Below are 15,204 nucleotides of genomic sequence, written 5' to 3'. Positions count from 1 at the left end.
GGATCTTGAGAGACATGAGAGCCCAGATGGCAGGGAATGAGGTGCAAGTCCACCGACACATTGGACCATACAACTGTAACAGGAAACGACCTGTCCTGGTACAGTTCACTAACGAAGAGGCAGTGGATTACATACTGCATCACAAACACCTACTCAGAGGTAGCGAAAATTACTACAACGTATTTATTGACAAATTCATGACGAAGGAGGAACAGATTGCCCACAGAGCAAGCAAACAACAATACGACTCTTCCCATTTGAGCGCAGCTACACACCCCAGTGCTAATCCACCCCATGCTAACCAGCTCACACGTGCTTCTCAGGTCACCCCTTCCCCAAATCAGCCGCCCCTGCTTATCTCCCCAGCACATCCCTTGACCCCTCTGACCCCACTGGAGTCAAATTCATCCCACATTCCAAGGACCCCCTCATCACCTCAACCCCCAAAACCCGTCCAGCCCTCATCCCCTCAACCCCCAAAACCCACCCAGCTCTCATCCCCTCAACCCCCAAAACCCATCCAGACCTCATCCCCTCAACCCCAAGAACCCACCCAGACCTCATCCCCTCAACACCCAAAGCCTACCCAGCCCTCACCCCTCCTCATCCCCTCTCCTTCCATGTGACCCCCCACCCTTGCGAGGGAGGTGGGAGGTCCCCCCCACCCCCTCTATCCTTCCCCCTCCCAACCTCTCAACCTCTATCTGTCTCCCAACCTTACGCTATCTCCCAACCCCTCTATGCCCTCCCTAATCTTCAGACCCAGTATGCCCTTCCTACTCCAGACCTACCTACCCAGGCCCTACCCCAGACCCTCCTACCTACCTTCCTAGAAGCCCAGCCCCCAGTAGCCCCCCAAGCACCCCTCCTGAACTCTTTCACCCCCCATACACCCCCCGGACCCCCCCAGACACCCCCCGGATCCCCCCGGACATCCCCCGGACCCTCCCCGCCCCCAGTCATCCCCCAGACACCCCCCAGATCCCCCAGATCCCCTCTGCCCCCAGACATCCCCCAGAACCCCCCAGACCCCAGAGAAAGGGAGAACTCTGGTACAAGAGTTTCCATGAAGAATCTCAAGGTTTGGTACACCAATGCTGAAGGGGTATCTAATAAAGCAGAAGAGATAAAAGAAAGAGTGAGTGAAGCAGATCCTGACATAGTTGCAATTGTGGAAACTAAAATTAATGACATGATCTCAGATGCAATCTTTCCTGAAGGGTACCAGGTGATACGAAAAGAGAGGACACAGAGACAGGGAGGGGGAGTAGCACTCCTAATAAAGCGGAAATGGAAGTTTGAAGACCTGGGAAATCGAGTTACCAATGAGTGCACAAGCTTCATACATGGAACTCTGACAGTAGATGAGAGGAAGATTGTGATCTTGGTAATCTACAATCCCCCACCAAACAGTAGAAGACCCAGGCAGGAGTATGATGACAACAACAAAGCATGTATAGATGAACTGCAGAAGGCAGCAACACTAGCCCACAGAATGAGAGCGAAGCTGCTGATCATGGGGGACCTAAATCATGGAGAGATAAATTGGGAATCAAGGAATCCCCATGGAGGGGACGAAACGTGGGGAGCAAAATTAGTAGATGTTATAGACAGGAATTTCCTGACACAACATGTGAAGGAAGACACAAGGGAAAGAGGAGGAGATGCACCGAGCCTATTAGACCTGATTTTCACCCAGAACGTAGAAGATATCGAGAATTTAGAGCATGAAATACCTCTAGGGGCCAGTGACCATTGTGTCCTAGTCTTTGACTACATGATGGAATTCAAACTTATGACCATGGGACAAGAGATCTGGGAAAGGAGAGCTGACTACAGGAAAGGGGACTATATGAGGATAAGGGACTATCTGGGTGAAGTGCAGTGGGAGGAAGAAATTAGAGGAAAAACAGTCCAAGATATGATGGACCTAGTCATACAGAAATGCCAGGAGGCCGAAGAGAGATTTATACCAACGGTAAAGGGAAAAAATAAGAAGGAATATAATAACCCATGGTTTAATAGACAGTGTCAGGAAGCAAAAATGGCCAGCAGGCGGGAGTGGAGGAAGTACAGAAGACAAAGAACAGAGGACAACAGAAGCAGATACAACAGAGCTAGGAACGATTACATTAACATAAGACGAACATCGGAAAGGGACTATGAGAACGATATTGCAATCAAAGTGAAAAAACAACCTAAGTTACTACACAGTCATATAAGAAGAAAAATGTCGGTGAACGACCAAGTGACAAGACTAAGGAAGACAGAGGGGGGCATATACTGAAAGTGACAAGGAAATCTGCGAGGCACTGAATGCCAGTTTCCATGGAGTGTTCACTACCGAGCCTGAGCAGCTCCCATTGTTGGAAGGGGTTACCCTAGATGAAAGACTATCAGATATAGAGGTGACAGCAGAGGAGGTAATGAAACAGTTGACAACTCTAGATGCAACTAAAGCAGTTGGACCAGACAAAGTATCACCGTGGATACTAAAAGAAGCAGCACAGGCCCTCAGCGTGCCTCTGGCAATGATCTTTAATGAGTCACTTATGTCAGGAGAATTGCCCAGTTGCTGGAAGAAGGCAAATGTCGTGCCGATCTTCAAGAAAGGAGATAGGGAGGAGGCACTTAACTACAGACCTGTATCACTGACAAGCATCCCCTGTAAAATACTGGAAAGAATAATTAGGCTACGACTGGTTGCACACCTGGAGAACATTAGGTTTGTGAACAAACATCAACATGGGTTCTGGACAGGGAAATCGTGCCTAACAAACCTTCTGGAATTCTATGATAAAATAACGAGGATAAGACAGGACAGAGATGGTTGGGCAGACTGCATATTTCTGGACTGCCAAAAAGCCTTTGATACAGTACCGCACATGAGACTGCTGTTCAAGCTCGAGAGGCAGGCGGGGGTGGGGGGAAAGGTCCTAGAATGGATAAGGAACTACGTAACAGGAAGGAGCCAAAGAGTTACGGTAAGGGGCGAGAAGTCGGACTGGCGAACAGTAACAAGTGGAGTACCACAAGGATCGGTGCTGGGACCAATTCTATTTCTTGTATATGTTAACGACATGTTTACAGGCGTAGAGTCCTACATGTCGACGTTTGCGGATGATGCAAAGTTGATGAGAAGAGTTGTGACAGATGAGGATTGCAGGATCCTCCAAGAGGATCTGAACAGATTGCAGAGATGGTCAGAGAAATGGCTACTAGAATTCAACACGAGCAAATGTAAAGTTATGGAAATGGGACTAGGAGATAGGAGACCAAAGGGACAGTACACAATGAAGGGGAACAGCCTACCTGTAACGACGCATGAAAGAGACCTGGGGGTGGACGTAACACCTAATCTATCTCCTGAGGCACATATTAATAGGATAACGACAGCAGCGTACTCTACACTGGCAAAAGTTAGAACATCATTCAGAAACCTAAGTAAGGAGGCATTTAGGGCGCTTTACACTGTCTACGTAAGGCCAGTCTTAGAGTATGCCGCCTCATCATGGAGTCCCCATCTGAAGAAGCATATAATGAAACTGGAAAAGGTTCAGAGGTTTGCAACGAGACTCGTCCCAGAGCTACGAGGGATGGGGTATGAAGAGCGCCTGAGGGAACTGTGCCTTACGACACTAGAAAGAAGAAGGGAGAGGGGGGACATGATAGGAACGTATAAGATACTCAGAGGAATTGACAGAGTGGACATAGACGAAATGTTCACACGGAATAGTAACAGAACGAGAGGACATGGATGGAAGCTTGAAACTCAGATGAGTCAAAGATGTTAGGAAGTTTTCTTTTAGCGTGAGAGTAGTGGGGAAATGGAATGCACTTCAGGAACAGGTTGTGGAAGCAAATACTATTCATAATTTTAAAACCAGGTATGATAGGGAAATGGGACAGGAGTCATTGCTGTAAACAACCGATGCTCGAAAGGCGGGATCCAAGAGTCAATGCTCGATCCTGCAGACACAACTAGGTGAGTACACACACTCACACACACGCTATCACACTCTCTTTCTCACTCCCATATATATATATATATATATATATTATATATATGTCGTACCTAGTAGCCAGAACTCACTTCTATGCCTACTATGCAAGGCCCGATTTGCCTAATAAGCCAAGTTTTCATGAATTGTTTTTCGTCTACCTAACCTAACTTTTTCGGCTACCTAACCTATAAAGATAGGTTAGGTTAGGTTAGGTTAGGTAGGGTTGGTTAGGTTCGGTCATATATCTACGTTAATTTTAACTCCAATAAAAAAAATTGACCTCATTCGTAATGAAATGGGTAGCTTTATCATTTCATAAGAAGAAAATTAGAGAAAATATATTAATTCAGGAAAACTTGGCTTATTAGGCAAATCGGGCCTTGCATAATAGGCTGAGAAGTGCGTTCTGGATACTAGGTACGACATATATATATATATATATATATATATATATATATATATATATATATATATATATATATATATATATATATATATGAATATATAAGCGACCGCCCATAGGTAATTGAACCATTTATGGGGAAAATATGGAGGAGTGTGCGTCTGTCACAGACGAGCAACTTAATATTTTCCACCACCCAGCAAGAATATTTGTAGCTGGATTCAGCAATTCTGGGAAAACGACCCTAGTGGGGAATTTATGTGTTAAATACCACGGAAAATTCTCAAAAATTTTAGTGTCATCTGCAAATGATACAGAACAGCCTCTTTCAAACATTCCCTCTCTGCGAAACAAGGTTACTGTCTCCCAGGACCTGATTAACCCACTAGAGTATAAAGATCCTTTTTCAAATGAGTCAGTTTTGTATATAATTGATGACTTATACCTGGAAGCCATACAGAGTCCAATTATAGCCAATATCTTCACACGAGGGAGACACGGTATTATTTCCGTAATTCAAATTAGTCAAAATTTGTTTCCCCAGGGGAAATATGCCAGGACAATAACTCTGAATTGTAGTCATTATATATTAATGAAGCAGAGAGACATAACCCAACTTGAAATTTTAAGTGGCCAGTTATATGGGCGAAAAACTACTAGTAGTTTCGTTGAAATATACCGTCGGGCAATATCCCAGAACAAGTATGGTTACTTATTGGTCGATCTGACGGTTCCTGAGGCATTACAACTACGAACGAGCATCGCCAACGAAGACCGCTGTGAAATTGTGTATCAAATGTAATCAACAACAACAACAAAAAAATGTCTCTAACGACACAGAAACGAACAATTCTCACCAGCATCTATAATGACATTTCTAGCCCAGGTGGTTTCACAGGGTCAATTCAAAAATTGTATAAGGCTGCCAGACTTAAAGACCCCAACATCAGTGTTGCAGATGTGAAGGAATTTCTTCATGGGGAGCGATCTTACACGTTACATAGAGGAAATTTAGTTAGGTTCCCCCGACGGAAAATATTAGTCCCTAAACCTCATACCATAATTGCCTGTGACCTAGGGGACTTTTGTAGTTTACAAAAATACAATAATGGTGTTAAATATATTTTAATTTGTGTCGATGTTTATTCCCGCCTAATGCAGACTCAAACTTTAAAAACAAAAAATTCGAGTGAAGTGTTAGTCGCTCTGAAGAAGATATTAGAGGAAACGTCTCAGTTTCTCGGTGTAAGGCGGATATTCACTGACCGAGGTAGAGAATTTTACAATAAGTCAGTTCAAAATTATTTTAATAAGAAAAATATTAAATTATATAGTGTATTTTCGGAAATGAAATCTAGCATAGTGGAACGGGCCATCAGAACTTTAAAACATAAACTGTATCATTATATGACTCAAGCTAATTCATTAAAATACATCCACATCCTCCCTAAAGTTGTGGACGTGTACAACCACACATTCCACAGGACGCTAAAAAATACTCCTCATGCCATTCATAAGTTGCAAAATATTGGATATACGAAGACAGTTTAAGGTCATGTATTTAAACAATGACTCCTCCATAACTGCCATCAGTCCACGGCTGCACCTTGGACAGCATGTGCGATTGGCAAAGCGCAGGAATATATTTCACAAAGGCTTTTGGCACCAAAATACAGAAGAAATATTTGTAGTGTCACATATTGACAGAACACATCCAATCCCGACATATAAAATCAAAGATTTAAACAACGAGCCGATCAGTGGCATGTTTTATGAGCAAGAATTGATTCCAACATCCCTTCCAGACTATTTTCCTGTAACGGTATTACAGTCTAGGAAAACATCGAAAGGACACAGAGAATATTTCGTCAAGTGGAGAGGGTACCCAGATTCTGCCAATAGCTGGATTAAAGCTCAAGACATCGTCAAATTTAACAAAAAATGACAGTTCAACAGGACTCTCTTGTAGAGAAACATCATCAGTTGTTATTTTTATTAAACAATTTATCACCCAAGAAGCGGAATAAACTAATCAAGGCTTTAAAACGGCAGGAAATTGAATCAATTTGTGAAATTTTTGCCAATTTTCTGAAACGAAACATCCCAGTTCAACTTCAGATAATTAATGGCTTACAGAGATATCAGAATGACATACGTTCTGTAACGCGTAAGAAAACTCCTTTGTACAAAAAGAAGCTCATCCTGACCTCCAGATGTGGTGGGGCGATATTAGCAGCTCTGCTACCTTTGGCTGTATCGTTAATTTCCTCCCTAATAAGGTAATTGCGTAAATAAGTAACGAGAGAAAAAAATGGTGAAAGAATATTGCCTGGTACCACGATTCATAGCTGAAAAATATTTAATAAAAACAAGAACTCACCATCACCTCCTAATGCGGTGGGTCTGCCCTCCCCCGGTGGTGATGGTAGTGAAAGTATGTCCTTCTCTTTCAAAAACGAATCTAACTCGAGTAATAATGTTGGAGGAGCCTGTAACCTACCCTCCTGCGACTCTGGTAGGGGTGAAGGGGGGGTGGGGGAAGAGGACACTCCATCCTCTCACCTGACAACAACGGGCTGTGGGCGGTGTTGCCGTAGTAGTCCCTCCAGACGGGCGGGGCTGGTCACACGCCCATTAAATGACATTGGGGCCCCCGGCGACCGTCGCCCGCCGCCGCCCTTTAAAAAAAAACAATGCGGGCCGCCCGGCGCGACCATCGCCTTTAAAAAAAAAAAAAATAAACAAATAAAAAAAGGGGACATTCCATCCTTCCACCCGAAGTGCAAGTAATTGTTGCTGGGCACACTCCTCATAAAGCCACCATCACACTCCAAAATCCAAGTCTGGACAACTTAATAAATGTGAATTTTAAAATTGAGGAAATTCCTCATGTCAAAGCATTATTGAACATGTTTGGACAAAACAGCCAACAGGTGATGTGGGATAGTCGCGGAAATTTATTAAAGCCTGTACAAAATTTAATTATTTTAGATATAATTAAAACTCTAGCCTTCACTAAGGGACAATTTAGGGCAGCTGACAAGGAAGATGTAAGGGTTTTACTGAGGATGGCTGGCATAGACCCAACCCTCATACGTAATTATCGCGCCAGATCACAGTTAAAAGGGGGGAGGGGCATCCATAGGAGACCCCATTGGGAGCCGTATTGAAGACCTATATGAAGGTCATCTTAAAGACCACCATATTCAGTTGCATATCCACCATGGAGCAAGCTTCTAGACCCACTCCTCCCCCAGCTACACCTCCAGAAGACAAATCTCCCTTATTAAAGAAGTTGGTTGCTACTCAGCGGTACTACAAGTATGTCGAACACAAATGTAGATTGATATATGCATTGTGGGATTGTTATGACCGTCTTGTGTTGAGTGCCCCTCCAGAACAGTTTTTAAGTCATTTGGAGAGACGGTGAAACGCTATGAAGAATATTCATCCCAGGAAATCCAAACGGAGATATGGCAAATGGAAAAATTAACCTTCCAACATCGAGACCAGATTACAGCCTTCGAGACTGGACGGAGTGTGTATGGACTTTTAAGGTGAGGAAGGCGGCCTCTACCCCACACCCCTACATTCCTCTCCCTCCAGGTGGGTGACACAGGTGTATTTAAAGGCCTCCTCCGTCACTCCCGGTCACTATAGTTGACGACGACTCGTTCCTCTCAACCGCCCCTCCGCCATGGCTTTATCGTCCATTAAGTCAATAGACAACGACATCACCGACACCCACGCCATTGGGGTCGGTGATGTTATAGTGTACGACCTCCCCGCTGCCGTTGTGCGTCCCTATGGACTGGCAAGTGTAATATGGAAATGTTACAACTATGCCCGTGTGGAACGTGAAGGACTGACTCATGTCAACAAGGCCACAATACGTTACCGGTCTACCCCAGGGGACATTGAAGTGAAGATAGCTCCCCTACCCTCCGACGGTCAAGACATTGTCGAAGAGCCAGTCTTGTTCTTCCGCCCCACCATCGTGGCGCTAATTTCTGCTTTCGGTGCAGGAGCACCCTTCGAGTCCAACCCTATAGCTCAGGAGCAAGTGCAGTCTTCCGCCGACATCCACTACATCACCAATGTCACCCTGGATACTGCCAAAAACTGATTGTTTTGGCTGAAAACAGCCCTAACATAGGTTGGCAATCTTATGGTAAGAACCCCAACCATGTTTCGGTTGGTGGTACCCCATGGACTGGGGGCCTCCCGTGGTGGCATGGACAACTGGCACAAGGACGTCGGGCCCATGCTCATTTCTCTCAACGCTGAGTTAGCCAAGCATAACAAGAAGCTGGTAATCCTCAAACGTCCCTCTACCGTTACCCCATCAATGGTACCCCTCCCGAATGATGATCCCAGGGGAGAGGGTGATAGTAAAACTATCACCCTAGATGCAGTGGTGGGGGAGGGTGCCACCACCCCAGGAAGCTCTTCTCGTTTTACACCACCAGCACCACCAGCTACCCCCAGGAAGAAGAGACACCTTCAAGAGTACTCATCCACCTCCAGCGCTGCTCCACCCCCACCCACAACATCTGGTACAGCCAAACGACGGATCGAAACCACTATTGATTTCGACCCCCTCTCAAATCATCGTATTGACACCATCCTCGATGGAGAGTCACAGGAAATATTCCTGTTATCCTCCTCACCGAAAAAACAACGAAAGCTGTAACCAACAACGCACAAAGAAGAGGTGGCAGCACCACCGCAGTCAGTAACAGCAGCAGCAGCAGCAGCAGTACCTCCATCTACAACAGCTTCGGTGGTGGTAGCAGCAACAGCTCCACCGACGACAGTGTCAGTGGTGACGGCGGTACCATCAGCTCCAGTGACTGTGGCGACAGCAGTACCACCAACTACAGCAGCAGCAGCAGTACCATCAACGCTGGCAAGCGGTGTCAGCGGTAACCACAGGTCCAGTAGTGGGGGGTGGTGGCGGCAGCAGTACCACCAACTACAGCAGTTCCAGCGGTGGCAGCGGCAGCAACAGTACCATCATTGCCGGCAGCGGTGTCAGCGGTAACGGTAGCGGCAGCAGTACCACCAACTACAACGGCTCCAGCGGTGGCAGCAGCGGCAGCAGTACCATCAACGGTGTCAGTGGTACCAACAGCGGCAGCAGCGGACGACAGCAGTACCAACAGCTGCTGCTCTTTATATGTAATTTGTTATGGGGAACAAGTTGTAGTTCTTGTAGTTGTAGTTCCCCCTGTTGTAGTTCTTTTAAAAGTAATATTTCCTTAGTAGATTATTAAAATAAAATATAAGTAATGATGTTTTATTCCCACCCCAATCAGTACATAAGTTAACAATGGACGAGGAACACTACATATACCTCACTAGCCTCGACCAAGAAGATATATACAACAACACAAGTTCAGCATTTACAAACACCATCCCCACTCTACATTTAAACCCTTCCATTAAACATGAAGTGGCCTTAGTCAACATACCCTACCCAGACGAATTAACGCTATCATCAAGGATGAGGGGGAGTTTGGCATAGACGTCTATGCTACTTTTAAACGAGGAACTCTTTCTAAAAGCCCAGAACACCTCATTTACACCTTCCTCCCCAAAACCAACATATTATCCAGAAACATCACATTCATCACGAGTGAGCTTAGCCGACAAATAATCACCGACATGAAACTTGGCTTCCGCGGTGATTTCAAAATATACTTCTCAGAAAGAGAACCAATCCTCACCTATGATCAATCCTTAGAGCGAGTATTACTAGCCTCCACTCTTAACAATGAAGGCATTGGTTCGTTATATTCTCTTAGCCTTCAATTTAAACACAGAATAGCTAATGTACTTGGTTTTGACAGCAGTCGCAAATACACCATTTATCAGGCAAAATCAGATGACATTACAGCGGCCTCCAAGGTCGTGGCCTCATTCCCCCCAGACAGTGACGGAGGTTGTGACTATTTACTCATTTATAGTGACGTCTACGAGCCGGATCGTTACGGGGGACAAATTGTAAATATCTTAGATGCAATCAATTATCATGACTCATATTCTAGAGGGGCTCATCCCCTAGTGTACAAGACATTAAATACTAACACGTTGGAGAAAGTGAGTATTAAAATAACAGATCAGTTTGGACGAATGGTTAGTTTTGAAGATGGGAGGTCGGTTACGGCAGTCTTACACCTCCGGCCTAAGGTATAACAATATAATCTATATAAATTATATATATATATATATATATATATATATATATATATATATATATATATATATATATATATATATATATATATATATATATATATATATATATATATATAGAAGTGTTTACCCACATCATCGGTTATTATAAGAAGAGGAGTCGGGATGCGAGTACCTTTCCACACACCCTCCCAGAAGGACTACGGGGAGATCTTCTCCCCCCTCTCTAGGAGATACGGATTGGGAGGGGGAGCGATGAATGACATACGCACATTCCAAGCGCCTTATCTCAGATCTGGTGGTGGTTTTTTTGGGACCTTAGCTGGCTTGGCTCGGCGAGCCATACCATTTTTCATGAAAACTGTAACGCCGACTGCTATCGATTTTGGGAAAAATGTTCTTGGTGATTTAACCAGTGGTAGACGGGATGTAAAGAGCGCTCTGAGAACTCACGGTATTGATGCTCTTAAGACTGTGGGGAAGAAATTGGTAGCAGGCGGGAAAATTAAAAGACTCTCTAGGAGAAGAAAAAATAAAAATAATAAATGTAAACGAGCCCTTGGGTATAAAAATGATGTATTTTCACTACAGTAAGCAGTCATACTTCACCTTTCGGAGGAGATCATGGCGGAGGCTAGTGGAGCTGGGTTGAAAATACCAGTAGAATATTATAGTTCCAGTATTATTGACCAATTTCCTAGAAGTAACAGAATACGTAATGTGGAGAGTTCAATTGCCTCCACACAGCAAATAGACATTCTACCTGTTAACCTCCCTATTATTCAACGTTTGCAGGATAATTACTTAGAATTCCGCATCCCTGGAACCCAGGGCGCCTTCTTAGATTTAGCTAATATTGTTATAGATTTTAAGGTATCTTTAACGAAAGATGACGATACCACAAAATTGGAAGAGGATGACCATGTGGAATTTGTGAATGGGTTGTCAAATACCATGTTTAAAGGTGTCCAGGTGTTTTTAGGAGAGCAGGTAGTTGAAACAAATTCTAATTTTAATTATTGGTCGTTTATTAAATTAATTACCTCCATGCCTCCATCAAAAATGTCTTCCTTGGGGAGAATTGGAGCCTTTCGTAGGGACTGGAGTGATGATGGTGTAATCCCTAACGAATTTACTAATACATTTTTTACTGGGGCAACCGCCAAGGATAAAAAATTTATGACCGATTTAAAAGGTAAAGGATTGTCAATGTGTTTTCCCCAACTATTGGACGTAACAACCCTAGACCAATACATATTAGATAATATAGATGTGCGCCTAAGATTGGAGCTCTCCCCACATGCTTGGGTGCTAAATACAAGTGTGGACGATGGCTCTAAGTATCGGCTGCATATGGATTATGCTAAGTTGTGGGTAACACGAGTGTTCCCCTACCCAAGTGCTTACCTAGCCTTAAACAGCTCACTGGTAGCATCCCCCGATCCCATAAGCTATACTTTCAATAAAACCATTTCTAAAGCATATGTCCTAGCAGGGAATCAAACTAGTCTCTTAATTGATCAGCCTTGGGCGCAAGTAATTCCTCACAAGATATTCATGGTAATTGTACCAATGAATTATTTCGCTGGCCTTCACCAAGGTAATGGATTATATTTTGAAAATGCGAAACTGAAAAATATTGCCATGTATTTGAACAATAACGCAATTTACCGAATTGGCGGTGATTTCGACAATCATTATGCCCGCCTTTATTACGAAACTTTGAAGACATTAGGCTTAGAGCGTGATTCACTTCTAGCCTATGACACTTTTAATAAGGGAAGATCGATATTCGCCTTTGACTTAACCACCATTCAAACAAAGGATTCCCTCCCTGTGGAGAAATCTGGCAACTTGCATATGGAGCTTGAGTTTGGTGGTGGTGTTACATATAACAGACTGGTTTTGCTGTTTGGGGAAACGACCAGGGTACTATCCATCGACGGGCAGAGAACTGTTCTGTGTGACGTGCGAGCTTAAAAACATAATGAATTGTTATGATATAAATATTAATTTAAAAAATAATCTAGGGGATCGAGCACTACCTAGGTTGTTATAATGCTGATGAAATAGAACATTTAAATATCTCATCAAGAAAACCTATTGTTCTCATAACTAATATTTTACCATCACACAGCAGATTAACTATGGGACATTGGGTAGCTATTTATGTTGATAAAGTTAAACATCGAATGTTTTTTTTCGATAGTTATGCAATGTCGGCGGTTACTTATGGACATTATTTTCAAGGATTTATTAAAACTAACACAATAACAAAGGTGTTTGGAATGTGCTACAGACTCCAGAGTGATTTTACCCTTGCTTGTGGACTGTATTGCGTAATGTTTGTCCACAGGGTGAGTCACCTGGGGCTGCCTTCAACAGTACATTACTTACATAATGTATTTTCAAGCGTTAGTTTAAAATTAAATGATAAACGTGCCCTCGCTTATGCGAGACGATACTTTCCTATGAAACATCACTGTGTTAGGACATTTTGTAGAGGGGTAAGGGTTGGTTCTTATAGGTGGTGTAGAGAATATTTTTGTTAGCTAGGCAACCCACCTAACAAGGGGATTACCCCCATATAAAACCCCTCTCACCCCACAACCTCCCTAGAAGTCCTCCAACCTCCTCATCCTACAAATGGAAGGCGTCTCCCCAGAAACACATGCAGGGAAGATTGAAGTCCTTGAAGGGCCTGGTTAGTATTACCCTCACTTTCTGGTAAAGATTTATTTTTTTTCCCACAATAGAAAGTTTGTACAACCTCTATTTTACCTCTTCTTTTTTTCAGTGCAATTCTTAGGACCCGTCCACATTTGTAGAGTAGTAATTCTACGTGGAAGGTCTGCCCCAAACAAGATGCTGTTACGTAGCCTAATTGATGATGACTGCTGTAGAGGACACAAGGCCGCTCCTGCAGGGGGAGAGGTATGTACTAGCAGTTCTTAGAGGAAATAGAATATTTTTCAAATAAGAGATATAGTCCTATAAATTATTTCACCCATCTCTTTCCAGAACACTTCAGATGAGAGTCAGAAGGAAAGTCGTCCAAAAGGCAACCACCCAACTCACCCCACTTCCCCAAGAGAGGGGGGAGGGGGTCAAGACCTCCCCCCACTCACCACGGATGGGGAGACGTCAGAATTCTACTCAGATGAGGAAGGGGAGGTGGAGGGGGGAAGAGGGATAGGGATCATAATTAATTTCTTATACATCATTTGTGATTTTTACCTAATAAAACATTAATAAATTCTTTGATTTTTTTAACCCCTGGAGGAGATTTATAATTTAACTCCTATATAAGACCCGCTCGACACCCACTGGGTGTGGAACTCTGTTACGGTAAAGTCAAGGCCATTAGGTGCGAGGAAGGGTACGGGCAACCACCCTCACCGAGAGGAACCTGTTTTACACCTGCCCCATTAAGGAATGTGGGGGCGTAACTGGCACTCACCCGTGAGTGTTTATTATACAAATAAATTCATTTTTACTTAAATATATTGTCATACTTTACTGTATAAATGAACATGATCATAGTGGCGCATAATAGATACCTATCTTCACTGTTTTTTCGACTGCTACCACACACACCTTGGGTGACCTAATATGGAGTGGCACTATGTGGCTCCCCGCTTCTGATTTCTTATCTGATCTCCCTACATAGGTGGCACTATGTGGCGCTTTCTATTCTACTCACAATACAGGATAAAGGAACGCAACAGGCAAAGAACCCAAACACAAGAATAATCAAAGAGAAATATATATGATACAAAGCATATAACAAACCCCAACACGGACACATAACACAAGCTAAAAGAATTACAGGACACAAGGCATTAATAACAGAAAACAGAAACACACAAGGAACCGTAAGCACAAAAAACATACCAACTACCAAAAGATCGTAAGAACACAAGTACAAAATATATACCACCACCACACTAAACACACCACTACAGCAGCACAATAGCACAACCAGCCACGCATACTACACACAGAGCTGGAAGTATAAAACCACACCCAACCACACAGAACATATACAGAGAGAGACAAGCACAGGCAAACCCCACACAAGCAACACATAAGCAGAAAAAAAACGGAAAACGCAGGAACCGGAAAACAAAACCCCCCGACCCAGACACACACATGCAACCCCACCCCACACCCACGCACCCAGGCGCAAGCAACCCCACAACACACAACAGTCAACAAAGAGGATATTTCTCAGGAAACTTCCACGACGGATACTTCCGCTTATAAGCCTCCCATATTAAGTACTCCAGTTCGGTAGGTAAACGGCCCTCACGACACCGCGGGTACTCCATATACTCGGGAAGCACCACATCCGGCGAATCCGGTCACGCCCAACCACGGTACACCGAAGACGAAGAACTCTATTTGGGAAGCAGGAACACCGCCGCCTAGGAAGTAGGAGACACCGGAATAGCGAGCGGAGGCTGCCGAGGTGGCAACACTGCCCCAGACAAAGCAGGAGACACAGAAGAAATGGCTGGAGACGTGTGGGACGGCAGAACCGCCGCCGACGAAACAGGGGACGGGGGAGGGGGCACGGAACCCTCAGAGCGCGCAGCT

General features: G+C 44.0%; 1 protein-coding gene and 1 long non-coding RNA gene across 3 annotated transcripts in view; one reads left to right on the top strand and one right to left on the bottom strand.

Moving 5' to 3' along the window:
- Positions 1-13,702, top strand: part of LOC123748644 (potassium channel subfamily K member 1) — a 193,779-nt gene extending 180,077 nt beyond the window's left edge. The window contains exon 8 of the mRNA XM_069304730.1: positions 13,403-13,702. Coding sequence (XP_069160831.1) covers positions 13,403-13,560 — 158 coding nt within the window. The 3' untranslated portion in view covers positions 13,561-13,702. The remainder of the gene's footprint in view (positions 1-13,402) is intronic.
- The window catches only part of LOC138352347 (uncharacterized), a 237,992-nt gene that overhangs the window by 179,561 nt on the left and 43,227 nt on the right, over positions 1-15,204 (bottom strand). The window lies entirely within an intron of this gene.

Source organism: Procambarus clarkii, chromosome 53 (genome assembly GCF_040958095.1).
Source record: "Procambarus clarkii isolate CNS0578487 chromosome 53, FALCON_Pclarkii_2.0, whole genome shotgun sequence".
NCBI classification, from domain to species: Eukaryota; Metazoa; Arthropoda; class Malacostraca; order Decapoda; family Cambaridae; genus Procambarus; species Procambarus clarkii.
Note: the sequence above shows the minus strand (reverse complement) of the source record. Positions and strands in the feature narration are given on the sequence as shown.